This window comes from Lepidochelys olivacea (genome assembly GCF_965140295.1).
Source record: "Lepidochelys olivacea isolate rLepOli2 genome assembly, chromosome: 3".
NCBI lineage: Eukaryota > Metazoa > Chordata > Testudines > Cheloniidae > Lepidochelys > Lepidochelys olivacea.
The window spans coordinates 140,977,811-140,998,643 of record NC_140413.1 but is presented as its reverse complement, the minus strand read 5'-3'; the positions used below and the strand labels follow the sequence as shown (position 1 = coordinate 140,998,643).

The 20,833-nt window shown below is 42.0% G+C and overlaps 1 protein-coding gene across 9 annotated transcripts in view; it reads left to right on the top strand.

Annotated features, from left to right (window-relative positions):
* Positions 1–20,833, top strand: part of AKT3 (AKT serine/threonine kinase 3) — a 272,181-nt gene that overhangs the window by 242,485 nt on the left and 8,863 nt on the right. For all 9 annotated transcript variants that reach the window (XM_084623741.1, XM_084623737.1, XM_084623739.1 and 6 more), the window contains one exon: positions 301–388. In XM_084623741.1, coding sequence (XP_084479867.1) covers positions 301–388 — 88 coding nt within the window. The remainder of the gene's footprint in view (positions 1–300; positions 389–20,833) is intronic.

Genomic DNA, 20,833 nt, shown 5'->3' with positions numbered 1-20,833 from the left:
AACTAAAGTAAGCTCAGTTATAGAGTTGGTGATTTGTAGATGAAGCTTGACATATACAGTAATGAACAATTCAGTGGGAATAACCGAATAGCCTATCTGTCAAATGGAGCACTGTGTCAAATATCTTTATTATGAGCTCTATTGTCGTGGTCACCTGAATGTAGCATTTCCTACTGAAAAGGGACAGAATTGTATCTAAATATTCATGACCAAACTGCTAATCTCCCAACAATTATGATAAATTAGTCTCATTTTAGGAACAACATTTGTATAATGTGTAATCTTCTTTTCTCTCCTTAGCCTTGGTGGAGGCCCAGATGATGCAAAAGAAATTATGCGGCATAGTTTCTTTGTTGGAGTAAACTGGCAAGATGTATACGATAAAAAGGTAGGTCTCATATGGCATGGAATAGTCTGGTTTCTGCGTGATAATCAATTGAAATGATTACTGAACTTCTAGTTTCTAAAATTATACATAAATTACTTTGCTACTTTTTGATATTCTAGTATACTAATAGCCAGTTTACTTATTTATAGTTTTAATGTACTACTACTAACTTGGAAATAGTCTAAATACAAAGTATGCCAAAAATAAACTAGAATCACTTAAGATTTTCCTTTAATTGTTTAAATGTTCAAGTCCTGTGTGTGTCCGTCCGTTCCCCCCCTTCCCCATCACACTCCAATAACCAATAGCCAATAACTTTAACCAAAAAATGAAGAGGCGGTGGAGAAAAAATGTCAGTGATGATGTGTGAGAAAGTATGAACACTGTGTTTCTGACTTGTCTCATTTTCTTTCAACTCCATACACCGGCAAAGAAGTATTATTTAATGATACATATTTATTTGGAGCCAGTAGTTATATTATGTATTGTTGTTTTTCCTTTTTTAGGATCACATTATGTTGTTAACAGAAACTGTATTCAAAATTGGACCATTTTAATTATGAAACTTTTAAAAAATTATATCTGTTTTTTATTCGAAAAAGACTGTCATCATTTAAATATTGAATCCTTCTTGAAAAGGATGGATGGCAAGTAGGCATTTTCTGATGTCTTTGTACCCAGCAGAAGCCTTTCTTTGAGATGGGTTGTAAAAGAGAGTCTAACAAAACTAGTGTGGCATTAAAATACTGAGCCAAAATCACTCATGATGTAAGTGGTACAACTCGATTAACGTCAATGACATCACACATGTTTACTCTAGTGAGTTAATTTGGCTCACTGTGTATAATTCTATGCCTGTTACTGTGATCCTGGACATTTCTCAGATGATTTCTGGAAAGAAGGTGGTTAGTTTATTTTCCCTCTGGAAGTGAAATTGAGTTTGATTTAAGCTGTTTTATAAACTGACTGTGTAGATAGACATTTTTGTAGTATTTGGGGTAACTTATGTATTGTTATAGGTCCCTGGTATTCTGACAGGATCATCTGGCATCTCTGCCAACTGATCTACCTGCCAAATAAGTCATATCTTTTATAAGTTATGTTGTCTTTCTGATTTGTTTTTGCTCAAATGAAGGGAGGATCAAAACCACATGCAGGGACAGAACATGTTTGTGCTGCTGTGACATACTTTTCACTTGTTGGTGTGTTAGAATTTGAAAACTGGAATTTGTGATTGGAGTGGTATTTCTCTGGCAAATAAGAAAACCTGAACAAGAACCTGTGAGATATTAAGACTAACACTGTGCTATATCTTGCTATGTCTCTTTTCATGGGTTACTATAACATAGAGCTCTTTTTCCCCCTACTTTATGCTGGCTTGGCAAGTTTTGGTTTGTTGTTTACCATTTTTATGTTACAAATTCATATTTCCTCAAAGCTGATTGCAAGTTCTTCTTTGAGTGATTGCTCATGTGTACTCCACAATATGTGTGCGTGCTCGCCACATACACCGGTGCCGGAAGTTTTTCCCCTAGCAGTACCTGTAGGGGGGAGTGCCCCCCCCGCGACCCCTGGAGCGGCACCTGCCTGTCGCAGTATAAGGGGGGCTGCGCTCCCCCCACCCTCAGTTCCTTCTTGCCGCCAGTGAAGGTGCATCGGAACTGCTCAGCTCCAGCTTTGCTGCAGCTCATTCCCAGAACTCTTCGTTTGTTCAGTATTACCTGTAGTCGGTTAGGTAATTCAGTTAGTTTAGTCAGTCATTGAGCCCGGGCCGGGGCATGCCAAGGAGCGACCCACACGCAGATTGTCTGTGCTGCTTGGGAGAAACCCATGTCAGCGAAAGGTGCAAGGTGCAAGTCTTTCAAGCTCTGGACTGAAAAAGAAAGGGACATTAGGCTCCGGGCCATCCTGATGGAGCTGGTGCTGGAGCAGGCCTCTCCGGATGTCCAGGTGCCATCTACGTCCAAAGCCCTCCAGGCAGCCAGAGGCATCATGTCCATGCCTGTGTTGGAGCTCCGCCGATGTCATGCTCCAGAGGCAAGCCGCCGCTGGGATCACCGCAGTCACCACCGGCCCGGTACTGGTCTCGATCGAGGGAATGTTCCTGACACCACTCGCTGCCCAGCGACTGTTCAGGGCTCAGTCCATGTAGATTGCCCTTGATGCCTGCAAGACTGTCCGGATGGGTGCCATCCGACCATGACTCCTGGCACCGCTCATCTTCGTGAAGCGAATATCGAGGGGATGTGATGGACATCGCCAACGGTCCTAGTCTTGCAGGAGATACTGCAGTCGGTTGCAGCATGATTGTCGACGCCATTCCTGCTTGGACTCCCATTCCAAGTCTCCGCCAAGGCACCGTAGCCCCGATTGCCGAAGTGGGTACACCTGTCGAGGCTGTTCGCGGAGCAGATACTACCATCGGTGCGGTCCCGTGGCCGACGTAGATCCCGGCACCGCTGATACTCCCAGTCCAGAGGCAGCAGCGGATTATACGCCAGCCTGGCCTCCCCTCACCGCCGCCCGTGTATAGGCCAAGCTAGCTAGCCTGAACAGCTGGCCCCGCCGGTGCCTCAGCAAGCGTAATGGCACCAAACGTCGTGGCCGGCCCAGTGGTACCAGTGGGCACCGTGGCCTCTGGTGCAGCCCCTGGTGGGGGCTCACTCGGTGGCTGGGGCCTCGGGAGCACCGTTGGCATCCATCTTTAGACTGCCAGAAAAAAGGCTCACTCGGTACCGTGCCTGTAGTCTGACTAGGTGATGGATCCTCCAGTGCCAGACGACACCCAAAGCACCGCACCGGCCTGGCCCCATCTGGAGGAGCTGATTGTGGCCCCGCCCCCCTCTGTCCCGCAGGAGGACTACCGGGCCCACCAAGACCTCCTAAAAAGGGTGGCAGCAAGCCTCCGTCTCCAGGCTGAGGAGATGGAAGAACCCTCAGACTCCCTGTTCAATGATCTGTCCCCTTCAGCACTTGGCAGGGTGGCCTTCCCACTTCATGAAGGGGTGCCAAGAATTTCAAATGCCCTGTGGCAAACACCTGCCTCGTTGGCTCCCATCTCTAAAAAGGCGGAGCTCAAGTACTTTGTACCCCTGAAGGGACATGAGTATCTGTATACCCACCCAGTGCCCAACTCCTTGGTGGGCGAGTCGGTCAACCACAGGGAGCAGCAGGGGAAACCAGCCCCGACCCCCAAGAACAAAGACTCTCAGAGGCTGGATGCTTTTGGGAGAAAAGTTTATTTGTCGTCAAGCTTTCAGCTACGAGTAGCAAACTGTCAGGCTCTCCTGGATTCCTATGAGTTTAACCTCTGGGAATCCCTCCCCAAGTTTGAGGACTCCCTCCAGGAGCATGATAAGGAGTTTAAGGTGTTCATGGAGGAAGGGGCGGCAGCCGCAAGGGCATCCCTGCAGGCCGCTTCGGATGCAGCGGACACGGCCGCACGGTCCATGGCCTCAGCTGTGTCCATGAGACGGGCATCATGGCTTCTGCTCTCTGGGCTCTCCAGCGATGCACAGTTGTCTATGCAGGATCTCCCTTTCGATGGGAAGGCTCTGTTTGCTGAGGAAACAGACGCAAGGCTGCATGGCATGAAAGACTCCCGCACGACCCTCCAGACCTTGGGCCTCTGTGTCCCTCCTCAGGCAAAACCCAAGTTCAAGCTGTAGCAGGCTCCCGCCCAGGCTGCCCTCCCAAAGTAAGAGGCTGCCAACAGAAAGCAGCGGTACTATAGAAAGCACCCGCAACAGCAATACTGGCCTGCCCCCGAGCCTGGGTCTTCTAAGGTCAATCAGATGGGCAAAAGGCATTTTTGACGGTACGCTCGGGGGTACCCCGCCAGTTCTCATCAGGGACCTACCCCCAATAAAGCTTCCTTTCTCCAATCAGTTGTGTTCTTTCCTCCTGGAATGGTCGCGGCTCACCTCGGACCGATGGGTCCTCAACCCCATCTCCCTAGGTTACACCGTTCAGTTTACCTCCTCCCCACCCAACCGCCCTCTGCCCCATCCCTCCTGGGGGACCCCTCTCACAAGGCTCTGCTCGAGCGGGAGGTGGGGCAGCTCCTGGATCTGGGAGCTATAGAGGCAGTGCCCAAGGAGTTTCTGGGCAAGGGGTATTACTCCCAGTATTTCCTTATCCCGAAGGCCAAAGGGGGGCTCAGGCCCATCATGGACCTGCGAGGCCTGAACCACTGCATGGTTTCCCTGGCCTCCATCATCCCCTCCCTGGATCCCAGGGACTGGTACGCTGCCCTCGATCTACAGGATGCATCCACATCCACATATTCGAGGGGCACAGACACTTTCTCCGTTTCATGGTGAGCCCAGATTCACTACCAATTCACAGTCCTCCCGTTTGGTCTGTCCACTACCCTCAGGGTCTTTACAAAGTGTATGGCGGTGGTAGTGCCCTACCTCAGACGCCAGGGGGTCCAGATATTCCCGTATCTGGATGACTGGCTCGTCAAAGGCACCTCCCGGTTGTGGGGGGGGGGAATCATGTGGTGCTCCTCCTGTCCACATGTACTGCCCTGGGCCTGTTGATAAACAACACAAAGTCCACGTTAGTCCCAGTCTAACGCATAGAGTTTATCGGGGCGCTACTGGACGCAATGTTGGCCAGGGCCCCTCTCCCACCAGACAGGTTCGAGACCCTGAAAGCGCTCATTGACTTGGTTACAAGGTTCCTGGTGATGACAGCCAGGGCTTGCCTGCAATTGCTGGATCACATGTCTGCGTGCACATATGTGGTCCGTGATGCCAGACTCAGAATGAGGCCCCTCCAGCTCTGGCTGGCCTTGCAGTTATCCCAGGCCATGGACAGAATGGACAAAGTCCTCACTGTGCCGAACTCGGTGATCACCTCCCTGCGATGGTGGTCCGCCCCAAACAACATGCTCCAAGGGGTCCCGTTCAGGTATAGGGACGCTTCGGACTTGGGTTGGGGGGCTCATGTGGGGAACTTTCAGACCCAAGACCTGCGGTCTCTACAAGACCTACCCCTTCATATAAAATGTCAAGGAACTCAGGGTGGTGTAACTGGCGTGTATGGCCTTCCGCTTGCACCTGGAGGGCAAGGTAGTCAGGGTCCTCACGGACAACATGGCCTCGATGTTCTATATCAACAGGCAAGGCGGGGCCCAATCCTCTACCCTCTCCCATGAAGCCCTCAGTCTGTGGGACTTCTGTATAGCCCATGACATCTAGCTAAAAGCCTTCCACCTGTCGGGCATGCGGAATGTGAGGGCGGATCGCATGAGTAGGGATTTTTCCTCTCAGCACGAGTGGTCTCTACACCCGGAAGTGGCTCACCAGCTCTTCCGAAGGTGGGGTACTCCCCAGGTGGACTTATTTGCGACCCAGCAGAACTGACGATAATGCTGGTTCTGCTCCAGGGGTGGGGCCTAGGGAGGGGCACTATCTCCGATGCCTTTACCCTGTCCTGGTCAGGCCAGCTCCTCTGTGCCTTTCCCCCGTTCCCTCTGATCAGCAGGGCCCTAGAGAAGATAAAGACTGACAAATCCAGGGTCCTCCTCGTTGCCCCGGCGTGGCCCAGGCAGCACTGGTACAGGACCCTCTCTGGGCTGGCGGTAGCTCCGCCATGGCAGGACGTTTTTCTGCCAGTCCTCTGTCCCAAGCCTCACGCGACTAGTGAGGAACGCCGTCTCCACACGCTCGACGTGAAGTGAGCTCTGGCTTTCTACCTCGAGTGGACCAAACTGTTCAGAAAGTCTTGGCTACTGTTCGTCACCTTGGCTGAGTGTGCGAAAGGTCAGCCGATTTCCACTCAGCGGCTTTCTAAGGGGATCACTTTGTGCATCCGTTCCTGTTATGAGCTGGCCCTGCCACCCATTGTGAGGGCACACTTGACTCAAGCGCAGGCCTCGTTGGCTGCCTTCGTGGCCCATGTCCCCATCCAGGACATTTGTAGGGCTGCCACGTGGTCTTCGGTTCACATGTTCACCTTGCACTATGCAATCATCTCCCAGGCCAGGGATGATGCTGGGTTCAGCAGAGCGGTACTCTGTCCCAAGAACTCGTGAGCTGCTACCCACCTCCAACAAATATAGCTTGGAATCACCTATTGTGGAATACACATGAGCAATCACTCGAAGAAGAAAAGACAGTTACCTTTTCCATAACTGGTGTTCTTCGAGATGTGTTGCTCATGTCTATTCCACATCCCACCCTCCTTCCCCTCTGTCAAAGTTGTCTGGCAAGAAGGAACTGAGGGTGGGCAGGCGCTGCTCCAGGGGTCGTGCGGGGGCGCTCTCACCTACGGGTACTGCTAGGGGAAAAACTTCCGGCACCAGCACACGTGGCGAGCACGCACACATATTGTGGAAAAGACATGAGCAACGCATCTCAAATTTTTTAAGACAAAATCTCCTTCGCTTCTAAGGCAAATTTCGGTTGCCCCAGCAAGAGTATAGTTAAAAATATGCTAGAGAAAATGTAATATGGCGCACCCTCAAGGGAATTGGTTTTTTAATATTTAAGTTAAAACTATTTGTGTTGCAAAATATATAAAAGCATAAATACAAGGGCGCTGTGAGTGGGAAACAAGGGGAAAATGCTGCCAAACAAACTTCAAGGGTCTTTCTCAACTAAACAAGAAAAAAGAAAAATCAAATTTAAGGACAATGGGCTTGATTCTGCATGGCACTGAGCACTCTGGCCCTGATCCTAGGGTGACCAGATGTCCTAATTTTATAGGGACAGTCCCGGTATTTGGGGCTTTTTCTTATATAGGCACCTATTACCCCCCACCCCCTGTCCCGATTTACCACATTTGCCATCTGGTCACCCTACCTGATCCAGACACACAGTTATGCATGTGCTTAACTTTAAGCATGTGCTTCAGTTAGTTGCAAGCCAATAAGACAGTGCTTCTCTATCAGGATCTGATCCTGCACCCATTGAAATCACTGCAAGTATTTCGATTCAGAGGCGGTGGAAGCTTGCTTTGAATGGGGATTGGGTGGGTGGAGATGCATAGTGAAACCTAAATGTATGAAGCACCAAACTAGGCATGGGAAGCGGGGAGAGTCAGGGAGAGCGGGAAGAAGTCAGATGTCTATGTAAGTCAGGGTGGATGTCCCTGCTTGTAGAGTGGGGGAAGTCCTGTGTGTTAAGGCTAGGAAGGGGAGCAGGGTAGGTGCTCTGCAGGGGGAGTTGGGGTGTTAGGAATAGTAAGGGGAGTGTGAGGTTATGCTCTGCATGAGAAAATGTAATATGGGGCACCCTCAAGGGAACTGGGGGGAGCTGAGGCTCCTAGGCCTGATCTTGAATGCTGCTACAGCCACTCCAGCCCCTCTGAGTCTCACTCCTGCCCTGCCTGAGTGCATGAAACAACTTGCTTATGAATGAAACGTGGGGGCCAGGGTGGAAACGTAGCTCAGACCCCACAGTATTTCCATTTTGGTGGGTGTTAGCTGCCGCTGCCCCTGGGAGTTGGATTGGGCCCTCAATAGGGTCTTAAAATAGGAGTGATCCTAAGCATTGTTTACCATTTCCATGACTGTATTGAGAAATTAAACCTGCTGATATGAGAAATGAAAATCGCTTAACTGAACAATTAAAAGAGGATCCCCATAGTTACAATACCTGCATGTGATGGATGTGTTAGGCACGATGATGCCAGGGGAAAAACAGAATCCTAAGCACATAAAATGTGTTTGTTTTACTTCAGCACTATCTTACTGGTTGTACTGGAAGGACTTCTCCTAAATGTATGACCACTTCCTCATTTTTGGGCTAGTGGAAAACAAAGAAGCATGTGCTTTTGTATATGCGTGCACTCTACACTAATGCATCTAACTGGACATTTTTATTAGAAAAATGTGCATCTCTTGTTCACCAGACTTCAGTCTATTGTTACTAGAAACAAGATTATTTAACCTAAACCCTAAAGTTGATAAATGTTTCATAACAATAGGACACTACCTTGTTTGCAACAGATATTAGCTCTGGCTGACCAACAGATGCAAATGAATGATTGGCTGTCTGATACTGCTGTCTAATTGGATCAGTTTGTTGACATTAACTGAATAATAATAATGTGCTGTAAAGTAGGCAAGAGCAGAGAAAGTCCTTGTTCTGAAATGAAAAATTGGATAATAGTTATCCATTTTGTTCTGATGTATCTATTTTTTGGCAGAAAAAAAAATCATGAAGGCAAAGGAAAGAGAATGACCTTGCCAGGCACTTCCTATGATCATTTCAATCCCGATGGGGTTGATTACTGCATTTTTTTTTTTTTTTTTTTACTGTGTATGAGACTGAGAAACTAAATAGGTTGGCACGGTCTTATATTAGTCTTTTTAGACATAAATGAATGTTGAATTTTCTCTGACTCCTTTAAGACCTTTTTTGGAGTATTTATACTTTTATTTAGGCTAGAAGAAAATGTAATTTTTAAATTGTCAAATGTTGTTCCAGGGCCTCTGATTCAAGAGAGCACTTAAGGATGTGCTGAACTCCTATTGCTTAGTACATACTTAAAGGCTTCAGTTGAATCAGGGTTTAAGGAAGGGAGGTCGGAGTGGGAGAATTCCCACAGCTCTCTTTAGGCAATTCCTGTTTGAGAGTCATACTTCAGTATAATTGCCTGCAACATCATCATAAACGTTGCAAATAGATCTTCTCAATTCTCTTTTTTGTTGCTTCTGTGCAAAGTAGTAAAAAGATCAGAAAATGGTTAACCAGTCTGATCTTTTCATTGGATTTCCAATGGTATTTAAATTATATGCACAAAACCTACTTATTAGCAAAATAATGCCAGCTGACGGAATTTACATGACATAAAGAAACCACAAAAAGCAATTTTGGATTCTTATGGATGTTGGTTTTAATAAGTCATGGAGGTTCCAATCGCTTTTTGCCCATTATATCAACTGTTTAAAAAACAAAACAAAAGCTTTATGGTCACTAAAGGAAAACCAACAGTTTAAAGGACACACTGACAATGTATTTTTCAAAATGTTAAAATATCAGTATGATAATCCATTGGAAACTTTATGCTGAAATCTTGTTCTTTACCAAAACACTTTCCCTCCATTGCATTCATATACTGTTTTGCTATTGAAAGTTTGCTCAGATTGGTATTGAGCTGTTAGCATTTATTTACTTTTTTAAGGAGCACTGAAAAATTTGTTTTGGAAAGAACACAAAAGAACTACACAGTCTTTGCAGATATATGTAAGGAAAAACAGCAAAAAGGTAGGTCAAATTTTGGGGCTACCAACTTTGTCAGTGTCCCTTTTAAAATGTATTGGTGTATTGCTATGTACAGTGATTTGGCTAATGAGTTCCAATCTGTGTGAGAACATCACCTACCTAAACTGTTTGTAATCTTCATTGATCAGTTAGTCCAAACCGTTTCATAAATGGTGAATACATATGTGAATTGTGAGAAATACTTTCAAAAGTTCTACTTTTAGTTTACATCTAGTAAACTAGATGGTAGCTTTTAAGGTACAACATATGATGACATTTATAGTGAGTTGTAATGATGTGTATATTTTAAAGTTATCTGTTATATACTTTTAAAACATACACACTGTAGTCAAAGTGAAAATTATACTTCCCATGTTGTAATTCATACAAATGTGTAAAGAGCAAGAGTGTACAGTATTTTTGTTACATATGTGAATTGTGAGAAATACTTTCAAAAGTTATGGATGAGCGCACTTGTGATAGAATGAGAGTGAATGTTAGTATTTCTAGAGGTATGCTCTCACCATTTTCTTTACACAATTTGATTTAGGATTTTCTCCGTCTGCTTTAACTAACTAATGAGTCAGTCTTCTGAAATCACACCTAAGTTTATTATCAGCATGTAATTTATTCCGTTGATTGCTGCAAAGTAGCCATTTAAAAGGATCAGTGATATAGATCTCCAGTAAAGTTTGATAGGATGACCCAACATGTGATTTCTGGGCATTAAAATGTAAATTACACTAATATTCCAAGACTTGACTTTTAGAACTAGAAAGAAGCTTAAAATTGACACATCCTTTGACTTGTATTAAGACTCAGTGTAGTAAACTAGATGGTAGCTTTTAAGGTACAACATATGATGACATTTATAGTGAGTTGTAATGATGTGTATATTTTAAAGTTATCTGTTATATACTTTTAAAACATACACACTGTAGTCAAAGTGACAATTATACTTCCCATGTTGTAATTCATACAAATGTGTAAAGAGCAAGAGTGTACAGTATTTTTGTTGTCAGGAATTGGGAAAAACCAGTGTCATACTGAAATGTAATTATGAGTAGGTTACGAATGGTCATCCCTAATGAATGAACATGGATATTGGTTTTCATTGTTCAGTTTCTTCTTATATTTATATGATGCTATTGGAAGGTCTGCAGAACAACCATGATAGAGATAATAAAAATCTGTGTGCTTTTGTAGTTGTCAATATAGCTGTAGAAACAAGTATCCATGATTAAACCCCTAACAGTATGTTATAAATATTGGTCAACATTTTCAAATTTGGGGTATAAATTGAGCTGGTATAAATTGTCTTCACTCCATTGGAATGAAGGCAGTTTACACTAGCTGAAGCTCTTCCCTCTGTTTATTGAAGTTTGACTCCTAAATCTGCATATAGGCATCTAAATACATGGATGTTCAGGCTAAACTTTTATTTAGGTGCCTAAATATGGATTTAGGAGCCAAATTTCAGTCATCCAGGTTTGACATTTTGGCTATAATTTATTTCAGTTGGATAATACATTGAGAAGTGTTAAAGAATTAAGAGGTGTGGCTATTTACCCTTCACTGGGAATTACTCAGGTAAATGACATATTTAACCAATGGTGTTGTATTATTATATTTTTCATCGGTATGAAATGAAAATTGTTTAGGCCCTGATCCTGCACACAGTATGTATTTGCTTAACTTTAAGCATCTATAGGGTCCCATTGGTTTCAGTGGAATTACTCACATGCTTAGATATAAACATATACATAAGTGTGTGATCAGGGTCTTAATGTGATGTTCAGTTCATGCCAGTTTGAGGTTAAATTCCTTTTTATGTGACCTTTATGAGGCAAAGTCAGAATCAGCTTCTTCTTTTTTTTTTTTTTTTTAGTTTGGTAGTTTCAGCGTGAGTGCATCACAGCTACTCCATAATATTTTCAGCCATTTGTAAGTAACTAAAATGGTGGTCAGGAGTTTCCAAGACATAAAGATTATCATTTGATTGATTAACCTTTGGATTATATGGAATATTTTCTACTATATTGAACTATTTGTACAGTGGAAATAAATCAATTAGAAAGCATGAAAAGCCTCAGAGTGGTATAAAATCTCTTTATATAATTGCACACAGTGAGATACTGTATTTGCCCTTACTGTTCATGAATGATAGGTAGCATCCAGATCTTGAGCTGAGGGTGGGGAAAAGGGGTGGTACTGTCCCAAGGTTCACCTACTTTGGATGCCAAAAGGAGATGCCATTCACAAGAGACTGTGCAGATGTTCAAAATTTGATCTTGCATGTTCTCCTGGGCTCTCCAGGTGCGATTCCCTCTGTGGGGTAAAGGAAAACCTGGTCTGGGATTGCGTTAAGGCATATGCACAATAGACACATGCCTTGGACATTGGCTGCCAGAGGCATGTGGTGAAGTCACACTCCTAAACTTTAATTTAAAAAAAGTATTTCCAGTCTTCCTAGGTTATGAAGAAAGGGCTGAAACATGTCATCTCGGTGTAACTGGTGCTGTGTTGTCTGCCTGAGCCTGAGGGAGCCTGGAGCAGAGGGAGGAGCAGCAGTCACGGGACAAGGCCACCTGGCTTTTTAGTTCCTACCAGAGCTGCTGGTTGAGATGTAGGCGTGGGTGCCTTGTTGTGCTCAGCTCCTTTCCTCTGGACTTTTGATTTCACGGGTCAGAAGGGTGGAGCAAGATGTGGTGGAATCACCCAAGCACCATTTGTGGCACCAAATTGAAATGTTACTCACAGTAGACTATGGAAATCTTCATAATATGATTGTCCTTTTTTAAATGCTGTAATCAATAGTGTAATAGTTAACAGTGTGGACATTTAAGTCCTCATGATTGAGCTTCTGAGCTAAAACCCATTTGAGATGAATGGGGCAGTTCACTTCTCCTGGAATTGTTGTTTCAGGCTTTCTACAAACTCAGATAGACATCTCTGCAGCAGTTATGCTTAGTTCATATGTTTAAGGATTTCTTAACATCTGTAAGCACTGGAGACTTTTATTTTTTGTTTTTAAATGAAAGTGTAGTTTCTAAAGAACAAGATGGCAGCCTCAAAAAAAGTATGAAGATTCTGTGGTGTGGACTTGGTCCAACTTGAGCACTGGTGACATCACTCATAAAGTCGGTTTCAAGCAAATGAGTATGCCTCTAATCCCATAAATGTGCAGTCATAATACAATATCCCTCTGTGTCTACATTTATGTAAATGGTTTATACCGCTTTTTATGCTTCCACGTTATGGGAAAGGTCATTAGGAAAGGATTTCTTACTGCATTTCTCTCATTTTCTTCTGGAGGTGGCGCCGAAGCTCCATGTGCCGGTTCCTCATTTCTTGACAAGAATTCTACAGAAGCCGGTAAATTTTTTGTAGAGGTTCTTCCTCTAAAATTGGGTGATATGTTTTGAAAATAGCCACAACATTTTGTTTACAGTGGTCAAGGGAAGATTTTTATGAGCTGTGCATGGGATGGCAGAGCAGGAGGTTGATTTGGTGTTTTGAAAAAAGAATTGAGGTACAGTTGTGTGTGCATGAATAGGCTGAATAGATCAAAAGGACTGGTGCATAATTTTATACAATCATGACTGAAGCATAAGTGTGTTTATACTTACAGTCATGATTACATAAAATGATTCTGCTAGTGGAAAAAATATGAAAGGAATGGAGAGACACTCCTGGGCACTGTGTGTCACATGTACTTGTATATCTCAATCTTAGCTCCCATTTTCTCTTTTTTGTAGCTTTTTTTGTGTTGATGTGTGTGAATATATAGATATTATACACACACACACACACAAGGTGATAGGGGCTGCCATGTTTTTCTACACAGTTTCTGCATTATGAGTATCTCCTGTTGCTTTGTAAATTGCTTGGAATGTCTTGGTGGTGAAAGGCAATGTAGTCAGAATGAATTCAAAAACATCAACAAAGTATTTTATATCAAGTTTTTCGCTTCCGGTTGCAGCCTGGAGTTTTGTGTGTTTTTCTTGTTATATTTTCCCAACTGTCTGGAATACTGACATAATTTCTAGTTTCATCGACTGAGTCACTGAATGTTACTGAGACACACCTAACTACTTAATATAAAATAGTGTTTTTCCCCCTTCGGATGGGATTAGATGACACCACTCCCTTTCTATTGTGAAACATCTCTATAGTTGGTAATATTTAACAGTATTTAAGACATCTGATTATTGTTGTTCTCCCTTTCTGCACTGTAAGATTCATGCAACACTCTTCTTTTGTAACCAACAGGCAAATTTTCAAAGTATTCTAAGAATCATCACTCATTTAGACAGATGAAGTCTGCATGGAGCCTGATTCAGAGCTCACTGAAGTCAATGAGAATATTTCATTTGATCTACTGACTTCAGTGGGCTTTGGTTCAGACCCATAGTCACTTGCTGATGTGGTCAAATTTTATAGAAGGACCTGTAGGTTGCGATATCTTACTAAAGAGCTGTGTATTGCTCTTTATTTTTATTACTATATGTGATCATTTCCTGCCTCTCTGTTATTTTGTTGCTCACTAACAATTACTATAGGGCCACAGTAGTTAGAGATAAGAAAGGTTCCTATATTGTCATCTTTGCCACCCCCAGCTGAGGTCAGGCTAACATCCCCAACATAAAGGTCATATCTTGAATTATTTTTTTCCCATGAGTTGAGCACTCTGTTCTACTGGAGATATGTACTGGGATTGCTAAATAGGGTGCAGTCTGCTGCATATTTAATACTACCTAAGTTGCTTATATTATTTGTTGAAAACTGTAACAGATTCTTGGAAAATGATAATATAGTGATGGCTGTTGAATTGCGAGTGGAGCAGATCATTTGATTTCAAACCATGATGGGTGGCCTGCTCTCTGAATTGTTGAAAAGCTTAACTTGAGAAGACCAAAAAACTGGAATGTTTTACAGGTATACAACTTGTTCTGGAATCTTACGACCATTTTATAGGTGGGCACATTGCTTGGGAACTTCTTTGTATCAGCAAGTCCATATTACTTTGTCCCCCTGTCTGTGACTGGCTGTGTTGCAGAATTAAATGAGGGTGGGGGGAGAGAGAATGCCGGGAAATGTGTGTGTTTTTGTAAATAAAGAGATGTGAATATTGTGGTAAAAGGAAGTTTTTCATTTTTTTAAAAAAAGAACAGGAGTACTTGTGGCACCTTAGAGACTAACAAATTTATTATTGCATAAGATACAACCGCATTTGCTCCAATCCCTCAGACAGAGACAAACACCTACAAGATCTCTATCAAGCATTCTTAAAACTACAATATCCACCTGCTGAACTGAAAAAACAGATTGATAGAGCCAGAAGAGTACCCAGAAGTCACCTACTATAGGACAGGCCCAACAAAGAAAATAACAGAACGTCACTAGCTGTCACCTTCAGCCCCCAACTAAAACCTCTCCAGCGCATCATCAAAGATCTACAACCTATCCTGAAAAATGATCCTTCACTCTCACAGATCTTGGGAGACAAACCAGTCGTTGCTTACAGACACCCCCCCCCCAACCTGAAGCAAATACTCTCCAGCAACCACACACATCACAACAAAAACCTATCCTTGCAACAAAGCCCGATGCCAACTCTGTCCACATATTTATTCAAGTGACACCATCATAGGACCTAGTCGCATTAGCCATGCCATCAGGGGCTCGTTCACCTGCACATCTACCAATGTGATATATGCCATCATGTGCCAGCAATGCCCCTCTGCCATGTACATTGGCCAAACTGGACAGTCTCTACACAAAAGAATAAAGGGACACAAATCTGACATCAGGAATCATAACATTCAAAAACCAGTAGGAGAACACTTCAACCTCTCTGGCCACTCAGTAAAAGACTTAAGGGTGGCAATTTTGCAACAGAAAAGCTTCAAAAACAGACTGCAATGAGAAACTGCTGAGCTTGAATTAGTATGCAAACTAAATACCATTAACTTGGGTTTGAATAGAGCCTGGGAGTGTCTGGTCATTACACATTTTGAATCTATTTCCCCATGTTAAGTATCCTCACACCTTCTTGTCAACTGTCTAAATGGGCCATCTTGATTATCACTACAAAAGTTTTTTTCTCCTGCTGATAATAGCTTATCTTAATTAATTAGCCTCTTACAGTTTGTATGGCAACTTCCACCTTCTCTGTATGTGTGTATATATATCTTCTTACTATATGTTCCATTCTATGCATCCAGTGAAGTGGGCTGTAGCCCACGAAAGCTTCTGCTCTAATAAATTAGTTAGTCTCTAAGGTGCCACAAGTACTCCTGTTCTTTTTGTGGATACAGACTAACACGGCTGCGACTCTGAAACCTGTCAATTTTTTAAAGTTGTTTCGTAGATTAGTTTATATTTGAGGGATAAATTCTCTTTCTGACTTCAGGTTTAGATCTGTATTTAGCTTTTAAATAGGTAATAATAAGAAGACTGTATTAATTTAAAAATCTTTATCGTTGTGTTATAATATTTTCCAATCAAATCAAGTTAAATGAAAACCACATATTTTTGTAAAATTATAATTTTCATAGCACCATTCTAAGTAGTATATGTAGGTGAAAGAATGTTTTAGTCACATAGGGTGGGATCCACTAAGGTACTTGAGTGTCTAAACCCCAGACTTAGGTGCCAAAATCCCAGTTTTGGCTCCATTGCGATCCACCAAACACCTGCCGTACACTGTAAGCAGCTGTGTTTCTGCTCCTGGGTATGTGTGCTGCTACTTCACTCTAGGCATCTGAATGCCTGTCTCCCACCTAAGCCCCACAGTGATTCACAAATCAGGAGAAGATAGGTGTTCAACCACCTGTAGCCTCTGTGGGGTCTGGTTCAGTAGGTATGCTCAAAGGACACCTATTAGTTCAGGTTCCATTTGTAGTGGTACCCACCTTATAACTTTTAGCCCACTGATTAGAGCACTCACCTGGGATGTGGGAGACCCAGGTTCAATTCCCCGTTCTCTGCCAGACGGGGACAAAGAATTTGAACAGGAGTCCCTCGCCTCTTAGGAGGGTGCTCTAACCACTGAGCTATGGGGTATTCTGATGTGGGGCTCCCTCAGCCTCTCTCCTTTTGAAGCTGTTCCAGTGTGGATAAATAATGAAAGAGGGATTGGAGCTGGGGGACTGGACATGGAATTGGGCCTTAACCACTGGGCTACAGAGTCATTCCTACTCTCTCTCTGGCCCAGTGACTAAGTATTTATCCACAGTGAGACAGTCATTGAACCAGAGAGAGAGTGGGATAGCCCAGTGGTTAGGGTACCCTCCTGAGAGGTGGGAGACTCCTGTAAAAATTCTTTCTCCCTCTTTGGCAGAGAGGAGGAAATTGAATCTGGGTCTTCCACCTCCAAGGTGAGTGCTCTAACCACTGGGCTAAAAGCCTCTGGTTATCTTAGGCAGCTCCCTGCCTAGCTTGCTGGCTTTCGTGAATCATATTTTTTTGGCACCTCTCTCTCCCCATTCATTGTGCAGGGAGCCGAGGTGCCTAACTTGGCTTTGTGGATCCCAGAATTGTTCCTGGATTTTCTAGGTGTGTAAAAGTTAGACACTGTGGATGGTCAGCACTACAACTCATAAGCCCCTTCGTCAATCCCACCCATAGATTTTGAGTGAAAATTCTGGTTAAATTATAGATATAGGTATGCAACCAAGAGGAGGAAAACATGCTTAAAGAAACAGACCATCCAATTAGAAGTTTGTGTCATAGGATTAATGGAATTACACAGATATAACTGACAGCAGAATCTGTTCCAATTACTAAAAATGTCTGTGGCATTCTGTTATCCTTTTGTGTCTTTGTGGTGTTTATCCAGTGTATCATAGATATTTTCCTCTTACTAGCACAACTTTCAGGTTAACAGCAGTCAGTTAAAACATTCTTTGGGTGAATGAAAACGTGAAAATATCTGGATTTGAAAACCATTGGAATTCACCTGTGTGTGTGGTTGGTTGTGTGGGTTGTTTTTTTTTAATGCACCATTCATGGATTTTACTACAGTCTGAATAATTACCTCCTTTCCGGAAAAGTGTATAGAGGTGTTTAGAATTAAAGGTGAAGCGCTGGCAGTTACAGGTCAAATCGGGACAGCATGCTGCTCAAAAAACAGTTCCCAACGTGGCTAGTTAGTTACAACATAGTTACATTATCATTCTGGTTACACAGTATAGTTATGCTAGGATTATAGTCTCCATTGATTATGGTGTGAAGGGTTAGTTTTTCCTCCAACATGTGTACTGCTTATAGATCTGTGTAGCAGTACCAAAGGATTAAATGGGATAAAATTGTTTTTTGAACTGTGTGGTAATTTAATGAGGACTGCAAAGTAACTAGTAAAGATGAGTGCTTTTGTAAATTTTATGTTATACAAAAGTCTGACAAATCACAACGGATTTAAAAAAACATATCAGAATATGCAGAACATGCAGAATAGTTTGCCAATACTTTTGCTATAGTGTTGCATTGTAGTTTTGTTCTTTGTGCTGTGGAGTAAATTGACAAGTGAATTGTTTGGTGATAATGTTTCAAAGTCGAGGTGTGATAGAGCTAAACCCTAGCCTCAAGTGTAAATCGATTGGCTTCAATGGGACCAGGATTTGGCCTCTAATATAGGAAAGACACTGAAACTGCTAACTTCAGATTTTAGTTTGAGTTGAAAATATGCAGATACTATTCTGTGTCTCTGATTACATTAAATAACATTATTTGGAACTTCTTATATTTTAAGTTTAACAAAGATGCCTTTTAGAAATTGACTATATTTAAAAGATGGCATACAGATCCCAGATCATTAACACACTATAGATTGAGGCTCCAAATTAAAAAATGCTTCCATTTGTAAATGTTGACTCTGTTTCTCCTTCAAAAGTGGATTGTAAGATTAATACCAAAAGCAGGAAAGGGAGCTGCTGCCTTTATGTTGTGGTAGTTGCCTTCCATAGCAGTGGAAGGCAGTAGCAGTGAAAACTCTGAAACCTTGGAGCCCAAATGCAAGACTTTGCAGATAAATGGAGCAGGAACCCATTTAAAAATACATTTTAAAACCAGTTTATGCCTAGACTTGTTTATCTAATCTGCTAATGATTGGGGAAGTCCGTTTTTTTAAATCTCTTTAAAAAGAGAATAGAAGTGTATTTCAGATCATCTTTAACCACTTGATAGCGGTACAAAAATCCTTTGTTTTAAACCAGTTACACTGTCATGTTAGCAATGAACATCTGAAGTAAGCAATGAACAGCTTCTAAAGTTTTTTTAGAGATTCCAGTCACACTAGTGACGTTCACTTAGTTGTTTGATTGCTTAACAGGATGATTTTACGTAGTGCAGCTACAGCAAAAATGTATGTTCAAAACTGGGAACTAGGTTACCCAAGCTTTAATATCGTCTGGAACAGGACATGTTAAGGGACTTGATGCATTTAATGTAGTATGCAAGTACAATATACATGTTGTTCTGAAGCACTTATTGGGCAGATGAAATTGGCTTAGAATCATCTCAAAAAATTAAATGGATCTGAAATCCACATCCTCTAGTAAGGCGTGTGCATATTAGTATTAAAGGGTGGGGTGGAAATGGAGATTGATTTTAAGAAGATTTTTAAGTTTATTTGAAGGACCTAAGGTTATTATCATGGTGAGCTTTCTAAGATGTGATAGACCAAACACGTGCAAACATAATGAACACTTAGAAATGGATTATCTTCTTGACTAAAGGCAAGCAATGTTGTAAAATTCTCACACAGATTTGCTATTTTTGCTATTATTCAGCATTTAGTCAAGTTTAGAGCTGGGAGCGTGTTTACAATTTTGCTTCAAGTTTTGCTTAAAGATATAGTGAAAACTTCGTACCCTTTTTTCGGTGTGAAAATCCTACTCTTGCATTTTTCACCCCAAGGTGGTGATGCTCCTGATCCTTACACATTTGTGTTGCCCCGACCTATCTTCTGTTGAAGTTCCTGATGGACCTATGATGTCTTCTGTCATCCATTGATCAGACCAATTCCATGGCTATGTGTAGTCTACATGCACGAACAAACCAATAAACTGGAGCAGTTTTTTAACCATGACAGTTCTTCTTTGCACTTAAAAAATACTGTGAAAATGGCAGAAAAAATTCAGAAATGTTGTGTTCATGAGGCTGACCTAAACATGAACTGACCTTTTTGACATTTAAAATGTACGTGTTCATATTGTTTATTTTTTAGAAACAGTTAATGACAAACATGAGCCCTGTCCTGCAAAGACTTACACACAAGCTTACCTTTACATTCTTTGAGTAGTCCTATTGACTTGATTGCAACTACTCAGAGTATAAGGTAAGCACACATGTAAGCCTTTGTAAGAGAAGTGCTCTAATGTTGGTCTTTCAGTGAATAATGAGACTCTCATCAGGGTGGATTAATTTAAGTCAAAATGATTTAAATCAGCAAGCAGGAAAGCTTGATTTTAATTGCTGATTTTAATCTTGTTTTGCATTTTTATGCTTTTTAGTTATTTTCCTAAAGAAAGGTTGATTCTCATTGGTTGGTAACTATTAAAACATGTTCATTTGCAACTAAATCTAGTCTTTACACTAAGTCTGCAACTTCTTTTTGCTAATTAGGAGGATACACTATATCTGTACACATTTATTTAAGCAGTTATATAGCTTAATTTATATTTATTCAGATTCTTAATGTTTGCACGTACTTTAGAAAATGCTGAATAATGCATTTCTTATTTACTAGATAATTAATGTTTTACTTGTGATTTGTATCAAGCTCTATTTGGATGGTAATTAAAATGCCTAGGACACAATTTTTAATCAGTTACATAAAACTACCTTTAATGTGCTAGATGGATAAGAGTTTATCAAAAATTATCAAAACATGCTTTGCACTTAAAACTAAAGGATTTATTAAACAAAGGAAATATTATCTGTAGTTAGTGAACTGTACTGATTGTTTTTATTTACCATGTCTTTTAAGATTTTAGAACTAGTAGATCTCGTTCTCTCACGCCTAGTTTTTATTCATAGATTGGAAAAGGAAAACAAGCTTTCCTGCCTTTTCAGCTCCCTGTCAGTTTCTAAACTTTGAATGAATTAGTGTTGGACTGAACTAGGTAAATAAATTAAAATGAAGAAAATATTCTCTCTACACCTGCAAAAGAGGATACCACTGTCAAAAGCTGGTTTGGCACATCAGCAAATTCTGGTGCCA